The following is a 26,397-nucleotide window of genomic DNA, read 5'->3' on the forward strand; positions in this document are numbered from 1 at the left end:
ATTGCAAGAGAAAGATTCTAATTTTCTGCTTAACACTTGCCTAGTATCTGTGAGCCCTTGTTGTTTTGTCTTTCCTGGGTTGGAGAACCTTCATCGCTTCCATCTCAGTCTGTCTGTGATAGTCAGTGGGACCGCCGGGCTCCTGCCTGGGCTCCGCTGCCTTCTGGCATATCTCTGTGCTTTCCAAGGCCAAGTTAGCGACATTCACAACTGTGTGACGCTGCGAGCTGACTGTCCTCTTACAGATTTCATTACAACAGAGTCCTAGATTTCATTCTTCTGTTGCTGCTTCTTTGCTTCCTCCTCCTCCTTCCCCTTCCCCATCTTCCCCCTCCTCTCCTCCTCCTTCTTCTTGAAGGATCAGACCTTGTTTTATTTCTTTGCTTTTGGCTAACAGGAGAGATTTTGAAAAAAGTTTGTATGTTATTCCCCCCACCCATATTTATAATTGGGTTATCTACTCTGGATTATCAAAGTCAAAACATCGTAATCCAGACTGACTTCAGCCCTTCTGGACAGTTTTCCCATGGTGCTCGTGGATGCCCAAAGGCACAAGGTGACTTTTGCATTAGCCTGAGTAAAGCACGAGAAAGCACACGTGCCTGTTTTTTTGCACCCTTTTTCTGTCTTCCAGTAATAAAGTTAATTGCAAAAATAAATGATGCTCAGAGACAAGTAGGAAAAGTAAGTCATGGCTCTGAAGACCATTCTAAACTCTGCAGTGAACACAGTGCTTACGTAAGTTTCGCGTAATTACCAGTTTAGGCCAGGATTTCTACTTAGCAAGTTTCCTGTAGCTGTTTCCAGAATTTAGCCCGTTAGCTGACATATTGTTTTCAGTACTTTATTTTTTGAACATCATGTTTATAACTGTCTTCCCCCCTGGGTCCATGCACAGAACATGCTGATTTTCTTTTGTGATTGCATTTTGGACAAATGAAAATGCAGTGAAGATTAATTGTCATATCTTCCTAACAGTCTAGCTGAGGGACACATCGTGGTCTTGCTGGCATTATTCTGTGGAGAAAGAGTGCAGGGAACTCAGTCAGGCCCTAGAGTTAGACATACTTAGGTGTGCGTAGAATTGCTTGTCTCATCAGTGACTTTGGGCAAGTCACTGATGACTCCTGAGACTTGTTTCCTCAGATGTTGGGAACACTGCTCCTTGCGATGGTTTATTTACTTATTTTTAAAACAATTTTAAATTTACTTTGAGAGAGAGAGAAAGAGAGAGAGCTGGAGCAGAGAAGGGACAGGAAGATAGGGAGAGAGGATCCCAAGCAGGCTCCAAAGCTGTCATCGTGGAGCTTGAGCCAAGCAGGCTCCAAAGCCCAATGGCAGACTTGAACTCACAAAGTGTGAGATCATGACGTGAACCAAGCAGGAGTCAGATGCTCAACTGACTGAGCCACCCCGGTGCCCCTCTTTGGGATGGTTTAAACGAGGTACCAGGTACGAAACTCCAGATACGATGTGTGGTGTAATGGATGTGCTCAATGGATGGTGACGTGATTTACCCAACTGGATTTTAGCTCTTTATTTTATTTATTAAAAAAATTTTATTTTTGGGAGAGACAGAGACAGAGTGTGAGCAGGGGAGGGGCAGAGAGAGAGGGAGACACAGAATCGGAAGCAGGTTCCAGTCTCTGAGCTGTCAGCACAGAGCCCCACGCAGGGCTCAAACTCACAAGCTACGAAGAGCTGAAGTCAGACACCTAACCAACTGAGCTACCCAGGCATCCCTGGATTTTAGCTCTTTACATGTATCTTTTCCTTTTTTAGCTCAATTAGAACATCTTACCTTCTAGTCTATTCTAGGTTTGCCTCATCTCACTTTTCAAATGATAAACTCACTAAAAATAAAAGTAAGTCTGTGTGGTTTTTGTTTCTCCAGAAACCATGTACTTAGTATATGTTGATAAGTAAGTCGATAATTAATCATATGGGTAGTGAACTTAAAAAAATAAGAAAGGAAAACTTTTTTTCCTGTTTTTCAGCTTTGTTTTAATTTGAACGATGCTGATCTAGGCAACTGTTTTTATTTTATTTTTTTAAAAATTTTTTTTTTAATGTTTATTAATTTTTGAGAGAGAGAGTTTGAGCAGGGGAGGGCAGAGAGAGAGGGAGACACAGAATCAGAAACAGGCTCCAGGCTCTGAGCCATTAGCCCAGAGCCTGACGCGGGGCTCGAACTCACGGACCGCGAGATCGTGACCTGGCTGAAGTCAGACGCTTAACTGACTGCACCACTCAGGCGTCCCATAGGCAACTGTTTTTATATAGGCATTGAAAGAGTCTGAGCTGTATGCAGATTTTGTAATAAATTTCTTCCCTCTTGATGTGGAAACTGGAACACAGACCCAGGATGATAGGGAGCACAGTGCCTAGGTAAATTCTCACTAACCAAGTAGACCTGGAGGTCTGTTTGGGTGGCTAGCAATGTAGGCTAGGGCATGGCAGATGCCCAGTGTTTATACCTTGTGACTTTATTTAAATTTTTTTGATGTTTATTTATCTTTGGGAGACAGACACATCATAAGTGGGAGAGGGGCAGAGAGAGGAAGACACAGAACGCAAAGCAGGCTCCAGGCCCTGAGCTGTCAGCACAGACCCTGACATGGGCCTCGAACCCAAGAACAGTGAGATCATGACCTGGGCCGAAGTCGGACACTTAACCGACTGAGCCACCTGGGTGCCCTTCTTTTTTTTTTTTTTTTTTTTAATTTTTTTTTTTCAACGTTTATTTATTTTTTGGGGGACAGAGAGAGACAGAGCATGAACGGGGGAGGGGCAGAGAGAGAGGGAGACACAGAATCGGAAACAGGCTCCAGGCTCTGAGCCATCAGCCCAGAGCCTGACGCGGGGCTCGAACTCACGGACCGCGAGATCGTGACCTGGCTGAAGTCGGACGCTTAACCGACTGCGCCACCCAGGCGCCCCCTGGGTGCCCTTCTTGTAACTTTATTTATAATGAATAGCCTGAGGCCTTTCAGAAAAAGGATTCCGGAAAAAAATACCTCCAGAACTGCACCATTAAAAACAAGGATTAAAGAGGAGATATCAGATACAATTTAAAATGAGGGCAATTTACGTTTTTACCAGGTATGCTTCCTCTTCTCTCAGCAGGCAGGACTAAGAGCATCTCTTGAGAAGCTCTCACCAGCCCTTCATTCAGCTCCTTCTAGCATGTGAAGTTAGGCTGCAGCAGGAAATTACGGAAGGAAAGTGCTAAAGCTTCCCTTCCGATCTGGAGATTGTGGAGGAGACTGTCAAAAGGGTCGAGAGCATATCATGTCTTTATTCTGAGTAGTAACAAAGATACCAGACTCAGACACCAATTGGAACATTATTCTAACAGTAACTGTTCATGATGATGCTATTAGTAAGTTGAGACCAGAATTAAATATAGCTTAATTTATAAGCTATTATATCATTTCTTTCTCCTGCCATTGCATTTTCCCCAAGTTTGAAAACAGAGCACTCCTAAAAGAGATTATGTAATAAGAATATAGAGTTTACAATGAAAGGACAAACTTATTAAAAAGATGTGCCAGTATTTGTTACATGTGGGTTTGCATTTTATCACTTTTTGTGATACTCCACTGTTGCTATTGATTACTATGATGAAGCAAAACCACTTGGATTCTGAGTACTTTTGACAGAAAATACTTGAATTCTAAATACTTTTTATTTATATACAGAAATCTGAGATCTGAAAAGAGCATTAGAACATTTTCAGTTGCATATACTCTTAAGTTTATGTATCCAGAAACCTAGACCTGGGAAATTGAGTAACTTTCTCAAACCTATAACACGTGGTTATAGATTTAGAATTGATCTGCGCTCTGGTTGGGGTGGTTTCTATTATTGATTTGGTATCCCATGATCATTTAAAAGGTTCATAGTTGAGGTGCCTGTGTGGCCCAGTTGGTTGAGCATCTGATTTTGGTTTGAGCTCAGGTCATGATCTCGTGGTTTGTGAGATGGAACCTGTGTCAGGCTGACGCTGATGGTCGGGAGCCGGCTTGGGATTCTCTCTCTCTCTGCCCATCCCCCTGTGCTCATGCTCTCTCTGTCTCTCAAAAATAAATAAATAAGCTTAAAAACAATAAAAAAGTAAAAGGTTTATAGTTATATGACAGCATTTCTACAAAAATGCCTATATCTTTTTTTTTTAAAAAAAAGCATTCATGACACTGAAACTAATAATAATATTATTATTATTGAAAATAGTTACTGAGACATTCAGCTTGATAGTGCCATCCTAGCAGTTCTCAGGAAAGGTAAAGTTTTGAATGTAAACTGGAGCCTCAGTAGAAATTTGAGTTGAATCCGAGGGAAAAACGCACGTAAAAGTTTTCTGGGCAAAATTCCAGCACCGTAGCACAAGAAGATTGCCGTGTCCAGTAGAGAGTTTCAGGAAGAAAGAATGCAAGACTTTCGGAGTTTTTTTCTGTCGCGATTTTAAACATTCGTGAAAAGAAGCTTGCTCCTGTATTTCCCTTAATTAAGGGCATGGGACTTCGCGGTTTGCTCTGGCTTCTCAAATCTCTTTTCCAATGAAACAAAATTCTGCATGTAGAGAAGGAAGGTTGGTACAGGGGTGCTTGGGTGGCTCAGATGGTTAAGCGTCCACCTCTTGGTCTCAGCTCACGTTATGATCTCAGCTCACGTCATGATCTCAACAGTTTGCAAGATGGACCCTGCATCCGGCTTTGCGCTGTCAGCGTGGAGCCTGCTTGGGATTCTCTCTCTCTGTCTCTCCCCTTCTCTCCCTCTCCCCCTCTTTCTCTGGCCTTCCCCTGCTTGTACTTTTTCTCTCTCACACAATAAATAAATAAACTTAAAAAAAATTAAAACACAAGAATGTTGGTAGGAAGTTGTATATGTGTACATACACAGATACGTATACATAAACCCATATATGTATACACACATACATCTGTATATATACACATATGTATATATACATAATCCTATATCTATGTATATACACAAGATTATATATATATATATATATATATATATATATATGTATGGAATTCATTTCTATATATAAAATCAAATAAGCAATGCACTCACATTTCTAAAGCCACAGCCGGATGTACAGTTGCAGGAACCGCCCCCCCCCCCACACCTGTCCTCTCAATAAGAAATGCTTTCTCCAGAAACAACTACTTCTACCGGTTTCTTCTGCAGCTTCCAGAGATAATCTATTTATACTTAAACAACTGTGTAAATATTCATTTACAAACACAAATACTAATACTGTTTCTGTACCAGGCTTTAAAAAATATATATAATATGTCTGAGAGACTGTACCAGATCAGCACAAATAAAGCTGCTTCATTCATTTCAATGACTGCATAGTATCAGCACTTCATTATGGAATATAATGTTTAATATTCTATTACACCACATGAAATATTAACAGTATGTTAATATTGATTGATTTAATTTTAGTTTTATTAATTAGTTTAATTAATTTTATATTTATTAATAGCATATTAATGTATAACCACACACCGATATTTAACTTGCTCTCTATTTTTTGTTCTTTCCAGCCATGCTAAAAAATGTCATTTGCAGTCATATGAGTTTATCTGTAGATGAGAAAGATTTCTAGGTTGAGTGAAGTATGTACATTTGTAATTTTGATTGATTTTGCTGACATGTTCTTCATTTACATCATGTCCTCAGCATTATAATGTGTTTATCAAACTATTTGATATTTACTAGTCTACTAGGTGAAAAATGTCCCGTGTAGCTGTGATTTACATTGTTCACATTTGAGTCAGGTTGATCAGTTTTTCATATGCTTAAGAGCCATTTATATTTCCTTTTCTGTGAGCCATCTGTTCATTTCTTTTCCTTCCTTCCTTCCTTCCTTCCTTCCTTCCTTCCTTCCTTCCTTCCTTCCTTCCCTCCTTCCTTCCTTCCCTCCCCCTTCCCTCCCTCCTTCCTTCCTTTCCCCTCCCTCCTTTCTTCCTTCCTTCCTTTTTTTTCCAGAGTTTCAAACTTACTATCATTGACTGTAGAAGCTCTTTATATGTATAAAAAATTAGCTTACTGGGTTTATGTATTGTAGGACTTCCCACCCTGCCCCCATTCCTTGACTGTCATTTATGTCTTTGGTAGAATTTTTGTTTGTTTTAAAATGCCTTAAATTTTGTTATGTGTTGATTCATCAGTGTTGTGTTATGCCATTCATAGGAAGGCTTTCTCCATTCTAAGATCATAAACACAAACTTCCCATGTGTTGTTCTAGTGCTCTTATGGCTTCACTTTTTAAAGGCAATCATTTAATTCATTTAGGATGTATTGAAATAAAAGGAGTGAAATAGGTCATCCTTTGTTCCAGCTGACTATCCAGGTTTCTCAAACTGTTTACTGACCCTACCTCTTTAACCTATTGAATTGAAATGCAACCTTGACTGCACACTTGATTTCCATATATATCTTTGACCTATTTGTAATTTGTTCCCTTGACCTTCTCACCTGCCCATCACACTGCCTTATGATGTGTCTGTTAATGCCTAGGGGAGCCGGTGCCCCCAGAGCGCCTTTTGTTTTGAGAGATACCTTGCTCTTTTTGCATTGTTATTTTACCATATGAACTTTAAAGTCAACTTGTATAATAACCTCAGCAAATCAAAAAGTATTGTAGAAGTTTAGTTTTTTAATTGGGGGTTCATTCCATTATACACGTGTAGCTTAGGGAGAACTGATACTTTTTTTGATGCTGTCTTATTTACTATCAGGGAATATCTTTCCAATTGTAACCTTTGTTTTTTATTGCTTAGTAGCATTTCAAAGTTTTCTTCATATAAACTTTGCATGTTTCGTCAGATTTCCAGATGTTTTACTCTTATAATAAATTAGATTTCTTGTGTTGTATCATTTTGCTAGTGAGTGTGTGTGTGTATGTGTGTGTATGTGTGTGTGTGTAGGCTATTTTTCAGCGTATTCATTTTCTACCCTGTACCTTTTTAACATTTGAAATAGCTTTTCTCTTGATATTTTTGGGTTTTCTGGGAAAACAATCATATTATTTGTAAATACTGATAATTCTATCTTTTTGTTTCCAATTTTGGTTCTTCTTTTCTTTCCTTATCCATGTCAGTGGCTAGTATCTCCTGAACAATAGTAAGTTGTGATAGTGGTAATGATGTATTGTCTTGATTTTACTGGTAATATTTCTAGTAGTTCAAGGTTTAGCCATAAATAAAAGAATTCTCTCTCTCATGCGTGCGTGCGTGTGTGTGTGTGTGTGTGTGTGTGTGTGTGTGAGAGAGAGAGAGAGATTATGTAAGAAATAGCCAACTGTTCTTATTCTAAAACAACGTTCTGATTTATGGTGATGATGTTCCACTTGGTAAAGTTGCTAGAGATCACTTCAAATAGGTCAGTTTTATGATATAGAAGATATACTTCAATAAAGTAGTTTTTGAAAAAGAATGTATTCAGTATTTTATCAATACCTGTTAAGTATCTATGGAGGTGATCATAAGCGATTTTGCCTTTACTCTAGTTATATAGTGAATTGTTTAAATAATACAAAATCCTTGTATTCCTAGAATAAATCCCACATAGTTACAGTATGTTCATCTTTTTATGTACTGCTCAATTCTGCTTGCAAATTTTTAAATTTAGGATTTACATCAGTAGTTAGAAGGGAGATTCATAAATAGTTTCTTTTTTGGATACTTGTTAGGCGTTGGTATCAGTACTATACCTTACTATTCAAATAAGTATTTAGAAACTTACCTTCTTTTACCTTGTGTGGAATAGTTTGAATATTAGCATAATTGTCCCTTTAAACCTGCTTAGAATTCACCCCTGAAGCCATCGAGGCCCGTGTTTGTTTCTTTATGTTTTTATTTCTTGGCGGGTTAGTCAGGAGGATATCCCTTTGACTTCTATTTCGTTAGAGTATTGACCTGTTTCAATATTCTTTTTTTTTTTCAATGGGGTGTGATTCTTTACGTATATATGATATATTATTTAAGAAACATCTTCTGTTCGTACTGATTGAGTCCTTCCTCAGTCAGCTCAGCCTGATTGAGATGATTGATGTCGAGTTACAGTTTTCAAGAGTGGTACCTCTTTTGTTGTATTTGGTTATGTCTACCATTCCCATATTTAGACCTTACGGACTATTCCATATTTTTATTGTTGACATGGTAGTATTGTAAACCATGCTGTGTGTTTACACTGCTCTGTAGACCACCATTAGTAAGGTCTTTGGTATCCTTGGCCAAGAGAGCTCAGTTTTATTGCTGGTCATGTGGCAGGCACAGTGCCTGTCCTTAAGAGAGACACCGTTGATTTATCTTGGTCTTACACATTGTGGGTACTCAGTGATGCTAGTGAATGAAATACTTGTTTAGTTGTCTGTGTGTGTGTGTTTGCGGAGGTTATAAAAGACATGTTCCAAGAGACAATACATGTTATGAATACAAAATTGAATTAAATAAACGAAATATTAAATATTCAGGTATATTAAGGGATACAGCTTTCATGCTTCCCTAGGGGAGAATGACTTTGAAATAATTTTCAGTTGAGGCCTTCTATCTGGCCTGCATTTCCAAATTAATATAAAAAGCTAAAACTGTTGCAGCAATATTTTGGCTTTTCCGTATAAATTGGGTAATATGCCAGGAAAAGGAAATCAACCCTGGAGTAACAGAGCTACCAAAAATTTAGATTATGTTTATTTTAAAACATGTTAAGGAAAAAAAGTATTGATAGTTGATAATTGTATTTGTGTTGAAGATTTATTGACAAAACATTCTTTCCTTTTTTCATAGATTTATCTAAAAACAGACTGGTCGAAGTCCCAATGGAATTGTGCCATTTTGTATCACTGGAAATTCTTAATCTGTATCATAATTGCATCAGAGTCATTCCTGAGGCGATCATTAATCTGCAGATGCTGACTTACTTAAACTTGAGGTAGGTTGTCTATAAAGATTATAATCAAATTCACAGAAAAAGAACCCCAAATAATGATGCTTCCATTTCTATCAGGGCTTTTTCTTCTTGGCAATTCCTGATCATCTTTTGAAGTAAATCATACAAGGATTTTTTAAAGAACTACCTTCCATAATAGATTTGTAGTGCCATTCATACTGTTTTTGGTGCTAGACTTCTCTGAATGTCAATATGACAACATACTAGTGTTTAGTTTTTCTACAGTAATTTATATGGCAGCATTTATACCTTTTGTCTCTTTGGTGCTTGGTATATGGTCTTTGGGTATTGGTGTAGTTTTGGGAGGAGGAGGGCTAAAGGAAGCGAAAAAAGAACTTAGAGGTTTTGACCCGTTGGGACCTTGCTGGTCTTTGGGAGTTTTTGTACCTTTGGATTTTCTACTTAGTACTGTCTGAGCCTGTTCCTTTTTGGCCACCTGAGAAAATTCAAGAGCACTGAGCAACTCCAGTAAGATACGAAGTTTGCTGTCTTTGTAACCCCATTCAGTTAGGTCAGCATTTGCTGAGGACAGGCTGGTGGTCTGTGTTGATTCTCTAATTACACACAGCACAGTGTCACATATTAATGCCCCTGAGTAGCTCTGAAGTTAAGAAAATAAGCTACTTTAAGGCCTTGGTTTTAGACCTTGTGCTGTGACTATCAGCTGCTCTGGCTAGGTTTTGGCTCTTTGTCTCCTAATTCCTTGACTCATACTGGATGTCAGGAGGGAGACAGGAGCTGTTATATCAAATCTATCTCTGCAAAAAAAGCAAGGTTCCAAAGTTTAAGCCTGAGCAAAGCCTTCACTCATGTCAGTGGCATTATCTTGGTGTGTAAAGAGCAGCACCTGATTAGCAAAGCTTGTGCTGTGTAACAAACATACCAAACTTTAAAGTGCAAAATTCCCAATGAACCAGATATAGCATTAACTTGTGATAGATAACAATGTCAATTATTTTTTAGTTTTTTTTTTAAAGCTAGCTACTGAGAGTTGGGGTCTTCTTTTGCTTTCTTTGCAGTCAGAGTGGGTTTCTGTTGCATTTCATTATATGTGCATATCCTCCTTGGGAGTGAAAAAAAGTCCTACTCATGTTTTTAAGTGGCCTTTGCTACTTTTTTGGTAAATGAGATGTAAATTACTATTAGCATAATCTCTAGAGACTCCTGTAGCTTACTTTCAACTTCTCCAGGTTTCTAGGTCATCTGACCATTTTGAGTTTTCTTGAGTGAGACAGTCTAAACTATTTCCGTAACAGCAGAATGTTAATTTCCTTGGAATTGCTGGATGGAGCCAACGTAGTGGTGTCTACAGAGTTTGGTTCATTATTTCCCTTAAACATCTGCCCTCTAATTCCAATCTGCATGGAGGAAATATCCCAAGGGCATATACAGTTGGTGTGTTCACTTTACTTACCTGTATCTGTCCCGCTGTGGCATTTTCACATCCAGCAGTGCTACATGTAACAAATAAGAAGATTTACCTTTGCATTGTTACACTAAGTCCATATACAGTGAGAAACTTTTGGGTATAGATGACATAACTCTTCTGGGATAATATAAACTATAGAATTCTATAAATCTAAAATAATCTAATCTTAACCTTTATGTTTTATTTATTTAAAAACTTTTTTTAATGTTTATTTTTTGAGAGGGAAAGAGAGAGACAGAGTGAGTGGGGGAGGGGCAGAGAGAGGGAGACACAGAATCTGAAGCAGGTTCCAGGCTCCAAGCTGTCAGCACAGAACCTGATACGGGGCTTGAACTCACAAACTGCGAGATCATCATGACCTGAGCCAATATTGGATGCTTAACCAACTGAGCCACTCAGGCGCCCCTATGTTAGGTTTTAAAAGCATTAATATAATTGGTTTTGGTATGATGATTTTCATGTCGAGCTTAGTTGAGAGTAGAGTAACATTGTTGTCTTCAGATGATAGAAAGGATGTATTGAAGTGTGGATTTCAGAACCTTTAAGGGCAAGAACAGAGTCATTGAGACTGATGATGCTGAAGAGGAACAATGTGGGTATATTGCAGACAGTTTTGTGGTGAATTGCTAGGTAATAGGAAGAAGAAAGAAAGAAAGGGGTTGTTGAACACCCAACTCTTTAAATGTTGTTTTCTATCTGCTTAATTTCTCGTTTGCCTCTATCCTTTTCCCCTTTTATATAGATCACTTTTGTTTTGTGTTGTCTTTCTTTGCTCACATCTCTATGCTTTAATACCTATTCTGTAGTGCTGAATCCTGACTCTTTAAAGGAATTGAGAGCTACATATAGAAAATTAAGAAAAAAGTATGTCTCTTACTTTTTAGGTGTTGTATCAGGGTATATGAAAATGTAAGTACATCCTCTAAACTCTTTGAAAGCCAGGTCCTGTGTGTGTGTGTGTGTGTGTGTGTGTGTGTATGCTTGTGTGTGTGTATATATATATATATATACATATATATATATGTAATTATTATATATAATATATATGTAATTATTTTTGATATGTATATGTAATTATTTTTGATACCCTTTTTAAAATTTACTTCACGAGTATAAATGTGTAACATAAAATAACGTAGGGAAAGCTTTAAAGTGACCGGGAAGATGGGCCCTTTGTTCAATTATAGAGCCTTTAATTCCCAATTTATTGGGTTTAGTTGGAATAGGTCTTCTAAGAATTGGACCATTTGCAATTGAGTTATTTTTGTGTTTGATAGTGATTTGAGGTACAATGTTGTATTTGCCTAAAAGATTTATTTGTAACTTGTAAAATAGTAGATGACTGTCACATCTGTTTATTTGCAAATATATAATACATAATATTACTTGCAAATATATAATGATGCCTGGAAAATACCAGTGGCATCTAATGAAATCATGATCTCTTCTAAGATGTTGAGTGGCATCATCCACACGATAGTGTAGTCTGTGTGAGTTCTTCTCGTGCTCAAACTCCTACTCCACTCCTTGCCACCGTCATGCTGCTAACCAGGAAGGCATTTAGAATATTGTGCTTGTGTGGGATCATGATACATGTCCCATCCACAATATCCAGGATTGGGCACTGTGGCCTTTTCAGTTCCTTTCTACCCCTCATGAAAATCAAGTCAACGAAATAAAATTTATTTCTTTTTGGGTATGGTGAAGGGGCATAGTGGACTCCCGTTGACTTTGGCCTTTGGAAGAGAGGCTGTCAATCTGTGTACTTGAAAAAGATGCAGGGGACTCAGGAAGCCACAGACATACTGCGTTGTAGAAGAACTGAGTTGTCTTCGTGCAGTTTTTTTTTTTTTTTTTTTCTGTGACAAATGGGGGATTATGCCAAAGAAAGAAGCTTATACTCTAGACAGAAGTGTATCATCAAATCACGACCTCATCACCAGTCTAGAGGTATCGGGGAAATCTGTATCAATTTTAGAAAATTAAAGACCAACTGTAAATTGCTTTTAGGCACACACTTAATGCGGACTCTGTCAGCTGTAGCCTGTTCTGACACAACTTAGCAAATAGCCACGTTCATCAGACTTTACAAATCAGTACCTGAAACTGCTTTCTCTTCCATAGTGCTTAGCGGTTTTTCCTCTTATTTCTGTGAACTACGAGTAAAGAGCTGTTTAGATAAAATAGTGTAGAGATGTTGCTTTTCAGATTTTCACAGATTGCATGTTTCTATCCTTAAAATTAAACACGGTCTCAAGGTATTTTTAATTTTTTCTCTTTTTTAATAAATCACATATAGAACTCACTAGGGCTGTATGTTTTAAAGTAGGAGAGATGCCATATGAAGCTACTTTGCATTGACGGGAAACATTCAAAATTGATCACACCCTGTGGGATATATTGGGCATTTCAGCAGAGGAAACAGCCATAAATATTTGATGGCGATGGTGGTAAGGATGACAATGGAGCTGATGGTGGTGGTGGTGGTACTCCCCATTGCCTACATAGCTTCTTGGCTGAAGGGATGTCTCAGAGATGTTATCTCTAAGTGTCAATGGCTGCTTAGTGCCAGAAACCCAGTTCCTGTCTTAGACTAGAGATGGGTGTAATTAGCACATGCAAGATAAAACTCTTCACTGTGAAATACAGTGAAAAACACTTCAGCGTCTTCCCACATGATAGAAATGTCAGACTCGTGGAAAATACTAATTTATTGCTGTTTATGTAGCCTGTGTTTGAAGTCTCAGGGCTTTTAATCTCTGCGTCTTGGTGTTCACAACAGAAGGTTATGTTAGTTTAGTGTAGGTGCCACTGTGTTTCTTCCTGTTATAAAGTGTCTTAATCCCAGAAATGTGGCCAAGAACAATAAAAACGATCAAGCAAGAGCTGTTCCTATAGAGAACAAACACTTTGAACCTGAGCTACACAGGAAAGCCTTTCAAAGTTTAAACTCTATTTTAAGGTGCTGGAGAGGCTGTTGTTGATTAGACCCATGGAGAAGATGTACCTTAGGAAAACAGAATAACCCGGACTAGCAAAACGCTTGGCAACAAAGGGGTGTTACGAGTCTAAGACTAGGGACTTTAGCTTAAAAGTTTCATCTCAGAGAGGTTCAGGAATAGAAACTGCCAAAAATGGAAGTTCTTTACAGCATTTGATCATATTGCTTCCAGGACTTCTCGTGAGTGGTTTTACTTTCCGAGGGTGAAACACACACATCGGGAGCTGGCTTCTTCATTAGAAGCCCCCCTGTGTCTATCAGTCTATTTAGGAATAGTTTCTGAGGCATTGCCTGTGAAGGAAAGGGCAGTCTCTTGAGCAAAATGTTATCATACCATAAAAGGAATCTGTTTTGGATGCTTTTTCTGAAGCCTGGCATCCTTTTTGGCTGCTAAACAATGTGCAGAAAGAGCCAACTTCCTGATGGCCATATAACCTGTATCCCTACATTCCTTTGGTGGGGTGGGGGGGGGCGGTTTGGGGAGGTCCTTCTGAGAAATAATCTTTAATCCTAAGAATAGCTCACTATCTGAAGGATTTGGAGAAGCATCTTGCGTGCTAAGGTTGCCTTAGCCCAGATTTTATATTTTGGTTGTGAACTGAATTAATTTTTTATTCCTAAGAATTTTAATTGTATCCCTCGCCTTGCCACTGACATTTCTGAAGGTCTTGACTGTAAGATAGCATTTATTCTTTCTAGAAACTGAGAAAATTGATGGTGTCTTCCTACATTGAAGAAGGGGAGGAGATTTGTTCAGTTCAAGACAAATGTGTATCCCAAATCCTTTTATGAAGGTCTTACTTTATTTTCAAAGGGAAAATGAGCTATTGTGGAACTGACCTTTGGAAGCTAGGCTGTGTTTTATCAAAGGACAGATCAGCAGGAAGACACCAAAACACAGCAAACCATGTTGGAATTTGGAAGCATTATCTTAAAATTTGAAGATATTTTTTGTAGAATGCTAGAGTTGGAAATGGCCACCAGACTCATCAATAGCACGACCAACAGTGTATGGGTTAAGCCTTGTCTTTTCTAGTGAGCCCACTGGGCATTTGTTTTCAAGGCAGAACCTAGAGACAGTGGTCTCTAAAATTTTTAATATATTTATAAATTGTAGCACCTGTAAAATTCTGTACATTGGCATTGGTAGCTGTCAGGCTTTATTAAGGGTGAATGAGTTAATAGTAGGATATTTCTTACCAGATTCCATTCCTTTTAGTATAGTTCATACTTGGCAAGACTTCCAAAGAGGGTTTTTCCATTATACATGTCACCTGATAATAGATGTTGTTTTAGATCAGTGTTTGTATTAAACAGGAACAGAGAGACACAAAAGGGACATTATGGCTTTGATGGCTAGAGCGCTGTCAGAATGTGTTGATTTTGTTTTCAGTTCTGCTTCTGATCTTAATAAAATTTGTAAGACCTTTGTGCTGAAGATTTTCCCTCCGAAAATGGGGTAAATGCCTACAGCTAATTCATTATTTAGATGTTTTGTATATAGTAATTCTCAAAGTTTTTTTCTGCAAGTCAAAACGAACAAGGTGCAAATTAATTTATTTTTCTAGCTAGACAGATAAAAACCCTCTGAAACATTGCCATTGCGTCAATAATCAGCTTACTCTGTTTCTTCTAAGAATATTGCAGTTTGCAGTGACAAGTACTGTCATCAAGAAGAGGGAAAGAGAAAAAGAGCGTATACGCAAGGAGGAGGGTGTGGGTTTTTGTTATAGTTTGCCTGACATTTTCACCTTTGTTATCTTGTCTAATGCTAACTATGCCCTTTAGGACAGTTTCATAGTCTTAAAAATAGTTGCTAGAGAATTGTCCAGGAGACCAACATAAATATTGAAATAAAGGAGGACTTTTGTAATTTTACACATTTCTATTGTATCTGTAGTTGGTTTGCCTTTCAAATTCCTAATACTGTGGATTTGTGTTCCTTTATCCCCCTTTTTCTAGAAGTCTGTCTATTTTGATTGTGTATTTTTTTGTTGGATCATCTTTTAATTTCAGTGACCAATGTTTTTGGGTTTTTATCTTCTATTTCATTAGTTTCTGATTTTTATCTGTCATATTTCCATCTATTTTCTTGTATGTTTATTTTTTTTTCTAATTTCTAGAGTTTAGGGTATGTCATTCATTAATCTCATAGGAGCATTTAAGGTTATGAATTTCCCTATATGTAGCGCTGTAGCTGAGTCCTATAAGTTGTGATGTGTGGTATTTTTTAAATCACTCTTAAAACCTTTCTAATTTTCAATATTACTTCTTTGACCCATGCATTTGCTATAGAGTAGATTCTTCAAGTTACCTTCTATAATTGATTTTTAATGTTACCGCACCGTGTTTAGAAAATATTTTGTCTGATGTTGATTCTCTACCTTGGTTGAGATTTGCTTTGTAGCCTGTGTGTAGTTAATTTTGTAAGTATTCTGAAAGTATGTATGTCCTCTAAGTGTTGTATGTGGATTCTAGTAAATCCATTAAGTATGCAGCTCATCTTGTCTTTACCCTAACACGTTTTGCCTGTTTAATATATATCTGTTACTGAGAGATGCGCTTTAAGCAAAATAGGATGATTGTGGATCTGTTGGTTTTTACCCCTGTAATTCCATCAATTCTTAATAGATGTATTTTAAGACCAAGTTATAGGCCAGGTATTTTGAGCCCAAGTTCCAAAATGTATATCTTTCTTACAAACTGCAAGTTTTATCATTGTGTAGTGATTCACTTTATCCCTAAAACGCTTTTTTTTTGACTTACAGTCTATTGTATATGAAATTAATAGTACCGTCTTAGCTTCTTTTGGTGTCTTTTGCTCACATACATGTTTTCACTTCCTCATTTTCAACCTTTCAACCTTGGTTTAGGTACGTATGTATGTGGATTTATATTTTTCTTCTTACTTTGTATTTTGTCAAGATTATCTTTGCTTCTTTTTCCCTGCCTTTTCCTAGCTTCTATTGAATATTCCAAGTTTTGTTTATTCCAGTTTTTTTCTTTCTCTGGTTTAGAAATTTGTCATTATATCTTTATACATTTAATTGAAAGGTTACCTATAAATTGCAAAAGCCTAAAGATCTAAAGGTAAAAAATGCCTCTCTCATCCTCCCCAAATTGGTAACATTCACAGAAAGCTTTAATGGCAAGCACTCCTCTGCAAACGTATATTATTTTTATTCTATATTTTAGGTCCCTCTTGCTTTTTACCTTGATTTGAGTGAACTGATGCTCATTTGTACTTACCTATATTTTTTACCAGATTCTCTGGTTTTTCATCTCACTCTTTTTAGGATGAATCTCTTTGTTTATAGCATGCGTTCTTAAGAAGTTTCTTTAGTGATAATGTTTGTGGTAAATTCAGTCTTTTTTCTGAAATGTCTTTTCACCTCATTGTTGAAGGAAGGTTCAGTTCTTGGGATCAAACTTCAGGCTGTATTAGTGTAAAGTTTTAAGTTACAGTTCTTTTCTGTTATATTTCAGAGATGCTGTGTTTTCTGGCCTCTGTTTTGCTATAGAGAAATCCTTCGCTAATCCAAATGATTTAGGCTTGTAGAGGATTTTTATGTTTTTCCTTTTGATTTCTCCCCCTAACTTCTTTTTATCTTTGTTGCTCTCTATTTTTTGCTATGCTATGTATAGCTCTATCTTGATTTACCTAGCTATAAACTTTGTTTTGCGCTCTGAGCCTGAAGATTCATGTATTTCATCATTGTCTTTGTCTTTTTGCATATTGCCCCTTCCTCCATTTTTCTATTATTTCTGCCTACTTTGGGTACTCCCTATTGGTTAACTTAGCTCTTTCATTCTTTCTCACTTCTTAAATTTGGGATAGTTTTCAAATAAAAAAAAGTGTTTAAACATATTGAGAGTGGAAGGACAGTACTACTTTGAAAGCAGGAAAAAACTGTAGTATTGTGGGATCCTTAATGGAAAAGAGTCTCAGTGACTGGAATGTGTAGTGAAAGAACTCTGTATTGTGGCTTCTTAGTGAGATCTGATGCCCTCTCCTACCCTTGTAATAGTATACTTTGGTGATTGGCTAAAAACGAACTTTGACTTGATACCGAATTTCTATGAGTTAAGTCATTTTATTATAAAATTAGATGAGGACAAGTCTTGAAGCCTTTGCCTCATTAAATCGGAGTGTGCGAGAATTTGACTTCTTAATCTTCAGTCCTTTCTTTGTTGGATTCTGCCTAGTTAGCATCATCCATACCTTCTTCCCTGCTGTCTTAACATGAGGGTCAGATGGAATTAGGGCTTTTTTTTTTTTTTTTAATATAATTTATTGTCAAATTGGCTAACATACAGTGTGTAAAGTGTGCTCTTGGTTTTTGGTGTAGATTCCCATGATTCATTGCTTACATACAACACCCAGTGCTCATCCCAACAAGTGCTCTCCTCAATGCCCATCACCCATTTCCCCCCTCTCCCCCACTGCACCCGCATCCACCCTCAGTTTGTTCTCTGTATTTAAGAGTCTCTTATGGTTTGCCTCCCTCTGTCTCTGTTTGTAACTATTTTTCCCCTTCCCTTTCCCCATGGTCTTCTGTTAAGTTTCTCAAGATCCACATATGAGTGAAAATATATGTCTTTCTTTCTCTGACTGACTTATTTCACTCAGCTTAATACCTTCCAGTTCCGTCCACGTTGCTACAAATGGCAGGATGTCATTCTTTCTTATCGCCAAGTAGTATTCCATTGTATACATAAACTACATCTTCTTTATCCATTCATCAATTGATGGACATTTAGGCTCTTCCCTTAATTTAGCTATCGTTGAAAAATGCTACTATAAACATTGGGGTACATGTGCCTCTATGCATCAGCACTCCTGTATCTCTTGGGTAAATTCCTAGTAGTGCTATTGCTGGGTCATAGGATAGTTCTATTTTTAACTTTTTGAGGAACCTCCACATGTTTTCCAGAGCGGCTGCACCAGTTTGCATTCCCACCAACAGTGCAAGAAGGTTCCCATTTCTCTGCATCCTCGCCAGCACCTGTAGTTTCCTGATTTGTTCATTTTAGCCACTCTGACCAGTGTGAGGTGGTGTCTCAGTGTGGCTTTGATTTGTATTTCTCTGATGATGAGTGACGTTGAGCATCTTGTCATGTGTCTGTTGGCCATCTGGATGTCTTCTTTGGAAAAGTGTCTATTCATGTCTTCTGCCCATTTCTTCACTAGATTATTTGTTTTTTGGGTGTTGAGTTTGGTAAGTTCTTTATAGATTTTGGGTACTAACCCTTTATCCTTTATGGCATTTGCAAATCTGTCACCCTGTTGATCGCCAGCATTGATTTGGCTGATCTGGCTGGCTAGGCGGGTGTCCCCTTCCTTCCTCACCACTCCATGTGTGTCCCTCCCAAAGCTGCACACTGGATCAAAGAGGACAACCTTCTCCGATAGAGGAGGACTGTTCTTCAGTCAAGGGTGTGTGAGTAGCTGCGTTCCCCTGCTAGAACCTCCAAACAAGGAATTAGGGCTTTTTATTTTATTTTATTTTATTATTTTTTTTTTCAACGTTTATTTATTTTTGGGACAGAGAGAGACAGAGCATGAATGGGGGAGGGGCAGAGAGAGAGGGAGACACAGAATCGGAAACAGGCTCCAGGCTCTGAGCCATCAGCCCAGAGCCGGACGCGGGGCTCGAACTCACGGACCGCGAGATCGTGACCTGGCTGAAGTCGGACGCTTAACCGACTGCGCCACCCAGGCGCCCCTTGGAATTAGGGCTTTTTAAAGGTGAGTGGGTTTTGACTGCAGTCTGGAGGTGTGAGGGCCAGTCCAGGGCTTCGCTTTGGTTTCCTTGCTGTTCTTATTTGCTTGTTAGTAACAATGATAGTAACAGGACAAATAAAAAATTTTTTTACAAGAGTTGCTTTTGAGGAAAAAGACAGTCTTGGTTTTCTCAGCTTCCCAATTCAAATCTAAATGCATTGCTTCATTTTCAAAAGTAAAAAAAAAAATAGACTGTAGTAGCTGAAAAATTGTAGAATATGATGTAAAAGTATTACCCTACTTCTGAAAAGAATACCTGTGCTGTGAGAGCTCAGGGAGGGGCGATCTTGGTAAAGTAATGCAGCCAAGAATTTCAGCGTGCGTAATAATCATAAATAGATTTCTCCAGGGAAGATAAGTTAAGTCAAGAATAAATACATATTCTGTGGTTCTTTATCTGGAAGCATTCAAGGGATGGAATGTTTAGGTGACAGAGTTTATTCTGTGAGGCATTGTTTTTTCACCTCCTGCCATTTCTTGGAACACCTTCATACTCTCGGGACCAGATGGACTGTCACGACAGGTGGAATGAGATAATCTCTGTGAACGGTAAGAAAATAGCCAGAAGATTTGGGTCACTTTCAGAGTTGGATCATGTGGAACTGTTATCTGTTAATCTAAGCATATCCACGTTAACCTTATGAAATCAGGCAGTGTTTTTCTGATACCCCTCTTGGCAGCTAGAAAGCCATAGCAGAAAGGAATGTGAAAATAACATAAGAAAATTGACCCCTTTCACTCAGTGATTAATTCATCTGTTCATGAATAGAGAATAATACATCTGGAGGAAACTTACTCGCCAGACTCCATAGGGGGTTGAAAAACAGTTACTTATTTCTAACCTCAGTGATGCCATTGGATCAATTAAGGAATAAATAAAACATTGTTTTCCCAAAGTATATTCTATGGAAAAGTGTTCTGTCAGATATAGGTATACTTAAACAAACAAACAAAAAAGCCCAAAGCCCAAGTATTGTGCTAATCTGCACTATATGTCTCCAAGCAACACAGAACTCTTCCCCTCTTTTTTTGTGAGACCTACCGTTTAGCATCTCCCAGAACAGTGCTTTCCAGAACACCAGTTTGTAAACACTAATTTAGAAGAATTTTTATCACCCACTGACTCCTTTAAGAACTGACCTCATGCCTAAAAAAGGACGAGGTTAAAAAGTATGTCCCTTCATGTTGTTATATTCAGAGCCCAGGTAATCTGTATGGACTCCATGTATTGAAGGAAAAAATGAAATACAAGTAGAAGACAGAAAGGCCCAGGAAACACTAAAGCATAAAGTGTGTTACACAGAGGTGCCATCCAAACTGACTTATTTTCTCATTTAGTACTTAAAAAAAAAAAAAAAAACTTTACTTTTTTTATTACCTATCAAATAAAATGTGCAATCTCTTTTGAGAAAAAATTACTGCAAAGTACAAATAATATATATGTCATCACCGGTGCTCAAACAATTGTTAATTTTTTAAGACATTTGTTCATAAGATTTTTTTTTTCTTTTCCCTAACTCCTTTATAGGATGGAATTTTTTTGGAGGGGGTGAGAGGATTTTTTCAGAGGTTCTGAGAGCTCTATATTACATAATGAAAAAAAAGAATGACCTTGACCAGAAGTCTGAAACAACTGAGTCTTTAAATTGTCTGCACTGAAATTTTAACGTTGCAACGCCACATCCCTATAGTTGAAACTAATCACCCGTTATAGGGTAATTCTTTTAAAAAGGTAAAAATCAGGGGCGCCTGGGTGGCTCAGTCGGTTGAGCATCCGACTTCGGCTCAGGTCATGATCTTGCGGTCTGTGGGTTCGAGCCCCGCATCGGGCTCTGTGCTGACAGCTCAGAGCCTGGAGCCTGCTTCGGATTCTGTGTCTCCCTCTCTCTCTGCCCCTCCCTGCTCTGTCACTCTCTCTGTCAAAAATAAACATTAAAAAAAAGGTAAAAATCATGACTCTCATACAAATATAACATCCATCAAACATTATATGTATATAATATATAATAGTATATAAATATATATAGTTCATTAATTAACGAAGAAACCAGTAAGATGTTACAACCTGTTTAAAGGAGAACTCAGCATGCACAAACACATGCATGCATTCACGCTAGCGGGCTTACTGAAGTGAATTTATGAATAGTTGTGAGAAGGCAGCAATCAGTTGCAGTTCCACTGCACTCATGACAATTTGTGCTTTAAAAAAATTTTTTTTTAATGTTTATTTATTTTTGAGAGAGACAGAGACAGAGCATGATTGGGGGAGGGGCAGAGAGAGAGGGAGACACAAGACTCTGAAGCAGGCTCCAGGCTCTGAGCTGTAAGTACAAAGCCCGATGCGGGGCTTGAACTCACAGACCGTGAGATCATGACCTGAGCCGAAGTCGGATGCTTAACCAATTGAGCCACCCAGGTGCCTCAATTTGTCTGTGTTTCTATGCTCGAAAACTGCTTGTATTACTATCAGTTTTCAGTGTTAGAACAAGTTACAGGGTTGTAAAGTAAGTCAAAGACCATGAAAAACGGAGATAACTCGGAAGGGTGTACTAGACAAGCCCCGAGCAGTGATTCTGCCCATCTCGAAATCATTTACGATGTGTCCTGGTACACCAAATAATTTCATGTAGATCGTGGCATTTATGAGCAGTTTGAGTGGGACTAGAGGTAGAAGAAAAAAATCGGCAGTGGTATTCACTGTGGATTGGGAAACTCTTCGTTGCCTGGGTCCCAAAGATGGTGAGAGGCTGGCTGTGTGCCGGTGGGTGGCGGGACAGGGTTGAAGAGGCAACGTGTGTGCTATGAGGGTAGCACGTTTACTTTTGTTGGCCAGTCATTTTTCGAGTAGGTGATCTTGAGGGAATTGAAGCCAACTGTTAGGAATAGTGGTCCCTCCCTTACCGTCAGTCCCAGCAAGAGACCACTGAGACCGCAGTACCAAGGGGAGAGAACAGCCCGGGATTTTTGGCAGAGGCAACCTTGGGTCATTCGACAGAGGTGCCCAAAGTCGGCAGACACTTGTGTAAAGAGTTATTAGGATGAGCCTGAGACCCTTTCACCTCACTTTATGGGGAGGATCCATAAAGGGAGTCTCACTTTCATTTGCTAAGAGTCACTAACGTCTTGCCTTAAATCTTGAGAAACCCAGTCGGAAATAAATGCCGCTACAGCATTTGAAAATGCCATGACCCGTCTTCAAGTGGGACGTAGGTGATGTCAGCTCAGCGAGATAGTGTCTAATCTTGTTAAAGGTTAAGTCTCAGGATTCATGGACATTTCATGTTTTCTCAGAGTTTAGGACACGATCTTGAGCAGAGCAGGCAGTCAGTGTGGAAAAATAATTCGCTTCCGGTCAGCATTTAACACCATGGCACCGTCCTCCCTTGACTTGGTCACAGGCTTTCCTGCTTGCTCCTCTGGGTCTTTCTCTTTCTTCTTTATTCCCCGTCTGGATGTTCTTTCTCTTTTTGCACCTTATCGCTAGAATTCCCCAAAGCTCCGTCTATGGTCCTTAATGCTTCTCTCTCAGACCCTGGCCTCGGGTGTCTCAAATATAGTCTCCAGCTCCTCAAGTCATTTGGGCATTTGTCTTCATTTTCCCGATTGCCTAAAATTCAGTTCCTCTTAGATGCTTATTGACTCCTCGAAATTCAGTGTCTGCTAAACTAAGCTCACTTTCTTCTTTCCCAAGTTAGCATCCTCGTTCCTGTCCGTGCTCCTGTTTTTCTCCAGCCCCCCAGCGTGGAATCTCAGAAATTATCTTTGACCCCGCCCTTCAAACTTTTACATAGACATTAATCGTTGAATGACCAGTCTAGCATCTCATCTCGTTGCCTCCTGCTTGAAATTTGGGGTCCTCCTCCTACTGTTTTCCTGGCTTCCCTTCACTTTTTATTCCAAAGTAAGTGAAAATAGGCTGGGTTGTATTGGAGGAAGGTCACACATTGATATGAATCCTAACCTACTTGGTTTCAAACCACACAGCACAGAACAACTCACCAGCTAGGCAATTTAAAGCAAGTTTTTTTTTTTTTTTTTAAGTTTATATATTTATTTTGAGAGAGACAGACACAGCATGAGCAGGGGAGGGGCAGAGAGAGAGGGAGAGAGAGAATCCCAAGCAGGTTCCATGCTGCCAGTGCAGAACCCAGTGCAGGGCTCAAACTCACGAACCGTGAGATCGTGACTGAGCCAAAACCAAGAGTCAGATGCTTAACGGAGTGAGCCACCCAGGTGCCCCTGGAGCAAGCATTTTAAACTCTCTGAACAATATCAGTTTTTGCATCTGAAAGGTCCAGGTTAAATGCTTATGTTACACCACTGTTGTGAATATAAATAAAATATAATTGTCTAAGTGCCTAGCACAGTGCCTTATACATAGTAACTACCCAAGAAATGTTTCTTGAATTGTCAAATCAAGTTTTGCGTTATGCTGTCTCATATGTATTACAATCTGGGTTAAGAAAAATAGTGCAAAAGATCTAGTAAAAAGTAAGTGGATTCTCTAGTATGATTAGTAAAGTGGATATGCTACTGATTTGTAACAGTATTAAAGCCTTAAGTGGAACTTTGTTATTATTGGCCGTCAAGTTACATGATAGGAGCTCTCTGACAACTGATTTCCTTGGAAGAATAAGTAGGAAAAAGAGGATGTACATAGACTTATATTCATGCATTTCCATCTGCATTCAAAAATTCCTAGAAATAGATGGAGAGACATATGTCTTCAGATGATAAACAAAAATCTTCAGGCATTTTAAATTTTATTATGAATATTTTGTATTCACGCAGTGTCCCTGGGTGGAAGTTGATCTGAGCGTCCTGTTCTCATTTAAGTCAGTATGGATATCTCTTTCTTTTCAGGTGGGGAAAAAAAGTTAAAGTAACATTTGATTTGATGGAATTGCAAGGAGGAGAAGGCAGGTGAGGTAGGCCACTTTCTGCATAACAGGAGGCTAGGGGTCCATTCTACCTGGAACATGGCGCTAGAAAGTGGGAGAATTATACTTAGTGCCAATACGTATGCTTTTTTTAACTTCTAATGTTCATTTTATTATTTTGAGAGAGAGAGACAGAGACTGAGCAGGGGAGAGGCAGAGGGGTGGGGGGTAGAGAGAGAATCCCAAGCAGGCTCCACATTCAATGCTGAACCTAACGCCAGGCTCTATCTCACGACCATGAGATCATGACCTGAGCCGAAGTCAAGGTTGGATGCTTAACCAACTGAGCCACCCAGGCGCCCCTCGCTACATCCTTTAAGCCATTTAGGGTGGTTTGCCTATATGCCAGCAACAGTGTTTTATGCAGTGGTGTTTTTCAGGGCATAGGGCTCAGGCTTCTACACTCTTAATACTTACAACCCCAAATCTACATTCTTGCCTCTGAAGGTGTTTGGCAAATTAATATTCTTTGTAGCATCTCTTATGGCATTCTCTTTGAACATGCAGTGTTCCCTGGATTGTGAACATTTAGCTCCATTTTAGGGTGAAGGAAGGGCATGGTAAAATATGAAAGAGGAAATTTAAAGCACTGGTTTTCAGAGCCTTACTCTTTCAGAATTGAAGAGCGCTGAGGAAAAAGGAGAGGAAATAACTGAGAGGGAGGAGTTATTGATGACTACACTTTGAAATCTAATTATAGACATCGGAGTGGTAGTTGCGGGCCATTGAGAGTATAAAAAAAAAAGTGGAGTATTTTAAGCAAGGCTTTATTTATACTCAGGAGGAGATTGATAGGCTGTCACTGTGAGAAGCAGGTTCAGTCGCAGTGGCCAAATATGGTACAGGGACGCACAGTGGCAATGCACCGCGAGTGGTGCAGCAGCAATCGGCCTGAATTCTGAGCCGCTGTAGACACTCACTTTTTGCTTCTTGCGTTTCTGTGAGGTCTCCTCTCGGAAGCTGACCCTTTTCCCTTCTCCAAACACGGCCCTCGTGGGCGGAATGTGAGACCGGACGGGTTTGGAGTTCAACAGCTGGTTCGTGATTCAGGGACGTGATGATTCTGCGTTTCTGGTCTTGCAACATGTTAAGTCTTTGAGTGATAGCCATCCTCAAGCAGTAGACAGCGTAACTGCTTTCCAAATTCCATTTCAGCGTGGGCGCCCAGATTTTGTGCACGCACGTAATCTCAATCAAATTACTGCTTTAACAATTTCACGTAAAATATTACTAGAAGCGTATGTATGTAATTTGTATTTATAAAGTGAAAGCCAGCCGAAATATCCCAGGCAACCTGAAGCAAGGCTCTGGTTGTTGGGGTCAAGGTCTCAGGCATACAGTGATGGTGGGGGGGAGTGCAGGGGGAGGGGCTGGCGAGGAAGAGGAAGTCCTCTGTCATTAGGGGAAAGGAGGGTGAGACATTTTGCTATGGTGGGTTTTTCAGAATGGAGCCAGCAGGAAAAAGGAAATGGTTCTCTATAGATATTGTTCACTGAAGTGTGTATATAAAGACAATTAACAGCCAAGTGTCGTATGCAAACTAGAAAAAAAAAACCATAAAAACACTACTCTGCCTTGAATGAAAGGCAAACAGGGTATGCAAAAAACCAAAAGAACCCCACAACCCATAAAAACAAAATTTGGTGAGGTGAGGTATCCTGTGAGAAAGGAAACTTGCTTGGTTGGCTAAAGTAAAATTTTTTTTTTTTAATTTTTTTTTCAACATTTTTTATTTATTTTTGGGACAGAGAGAGACAGAGCATGAACGGGGGAGGGGCAGAGAGAGAGGGAGACACAGAATCGGAAACAGGCTCCAGGCTCCGAGCCCTCAGCCCAGAGCCTGACGCGGGGCTCGAACTCACGGACCGCGAGATTGTGACCTGGCTGAAGTCGGACGCTTAACTGACTGCGCCACCCAGGCGCCCCATAAAGTAAAATATTTAAAATATCTGCCATTCACAGTAGGTTGCACACCAAGCCCAGGTCGACTATTCAGACAGTAGCAGCCACGGCTGCATCGTTGTTTTCCCTCTCCCTGGCTGAGACTCCTGTAGGGTGAGCCCGGGGGTGTCCGCACCACGAAACCTGCCCTGCTTTCTCTGTGCTCTGTTGCTCTGTGCTGTAACAGCAATAATGATGTGAGATCAGCAACCATCACAAACCTATGAAGAAAGTGTCATAGCATGCGTCTCAACAGCCACAGAGAAAGTCATTCATGTGATTGTATGTTCTAGTCCAGGTTTTCCAGCCCGGTAATGGTTACTTGGTT

The 26,397-nt window shown here is 39.2% G+C and overlaps 1 protein-coding gene across 3 annotated transcripts in view; it reads left to right on the forward strand.

The window, feature by feature from the left end:
* The window catches only part of LRCH1 (leucine rich repeats and calponin homology domain containing 1), a 202,574-nt gene that overhangs the window by 91,162 nt on the left and 85,015 nt on the right, over positions 1 to 26,397 (forward strand). For all 3 annotated transcript variants that reach the window (XM_086711855.1, XM_086711856.1, XM_086711857.1), the window contains exon 2: positions 8,811 to 8,955. In XM_086711855.1, the coding sequence (XP_086567981.1) occupies positions 8,811 to 8,955 (145 nt within the window). The remainder of the gene's footprint in view (positions 1 to 8,810; positions 8,956 to 26,397) is intronic.

This window comes from Puma concolor, chromosome A1, assembly GCF_028749965.1.
Source record: "Puma concolor isolate L17-30 chromosome A1, mPumCon1.1.hap2, whole genome shotgun sequence".
Classification (NCBI taxonomy): domain Eukaryota; kingdom Metazoa; phylum Chordata; class Mammalia; order Carnivora; family Felidae; genus Puma; species Puma concolor.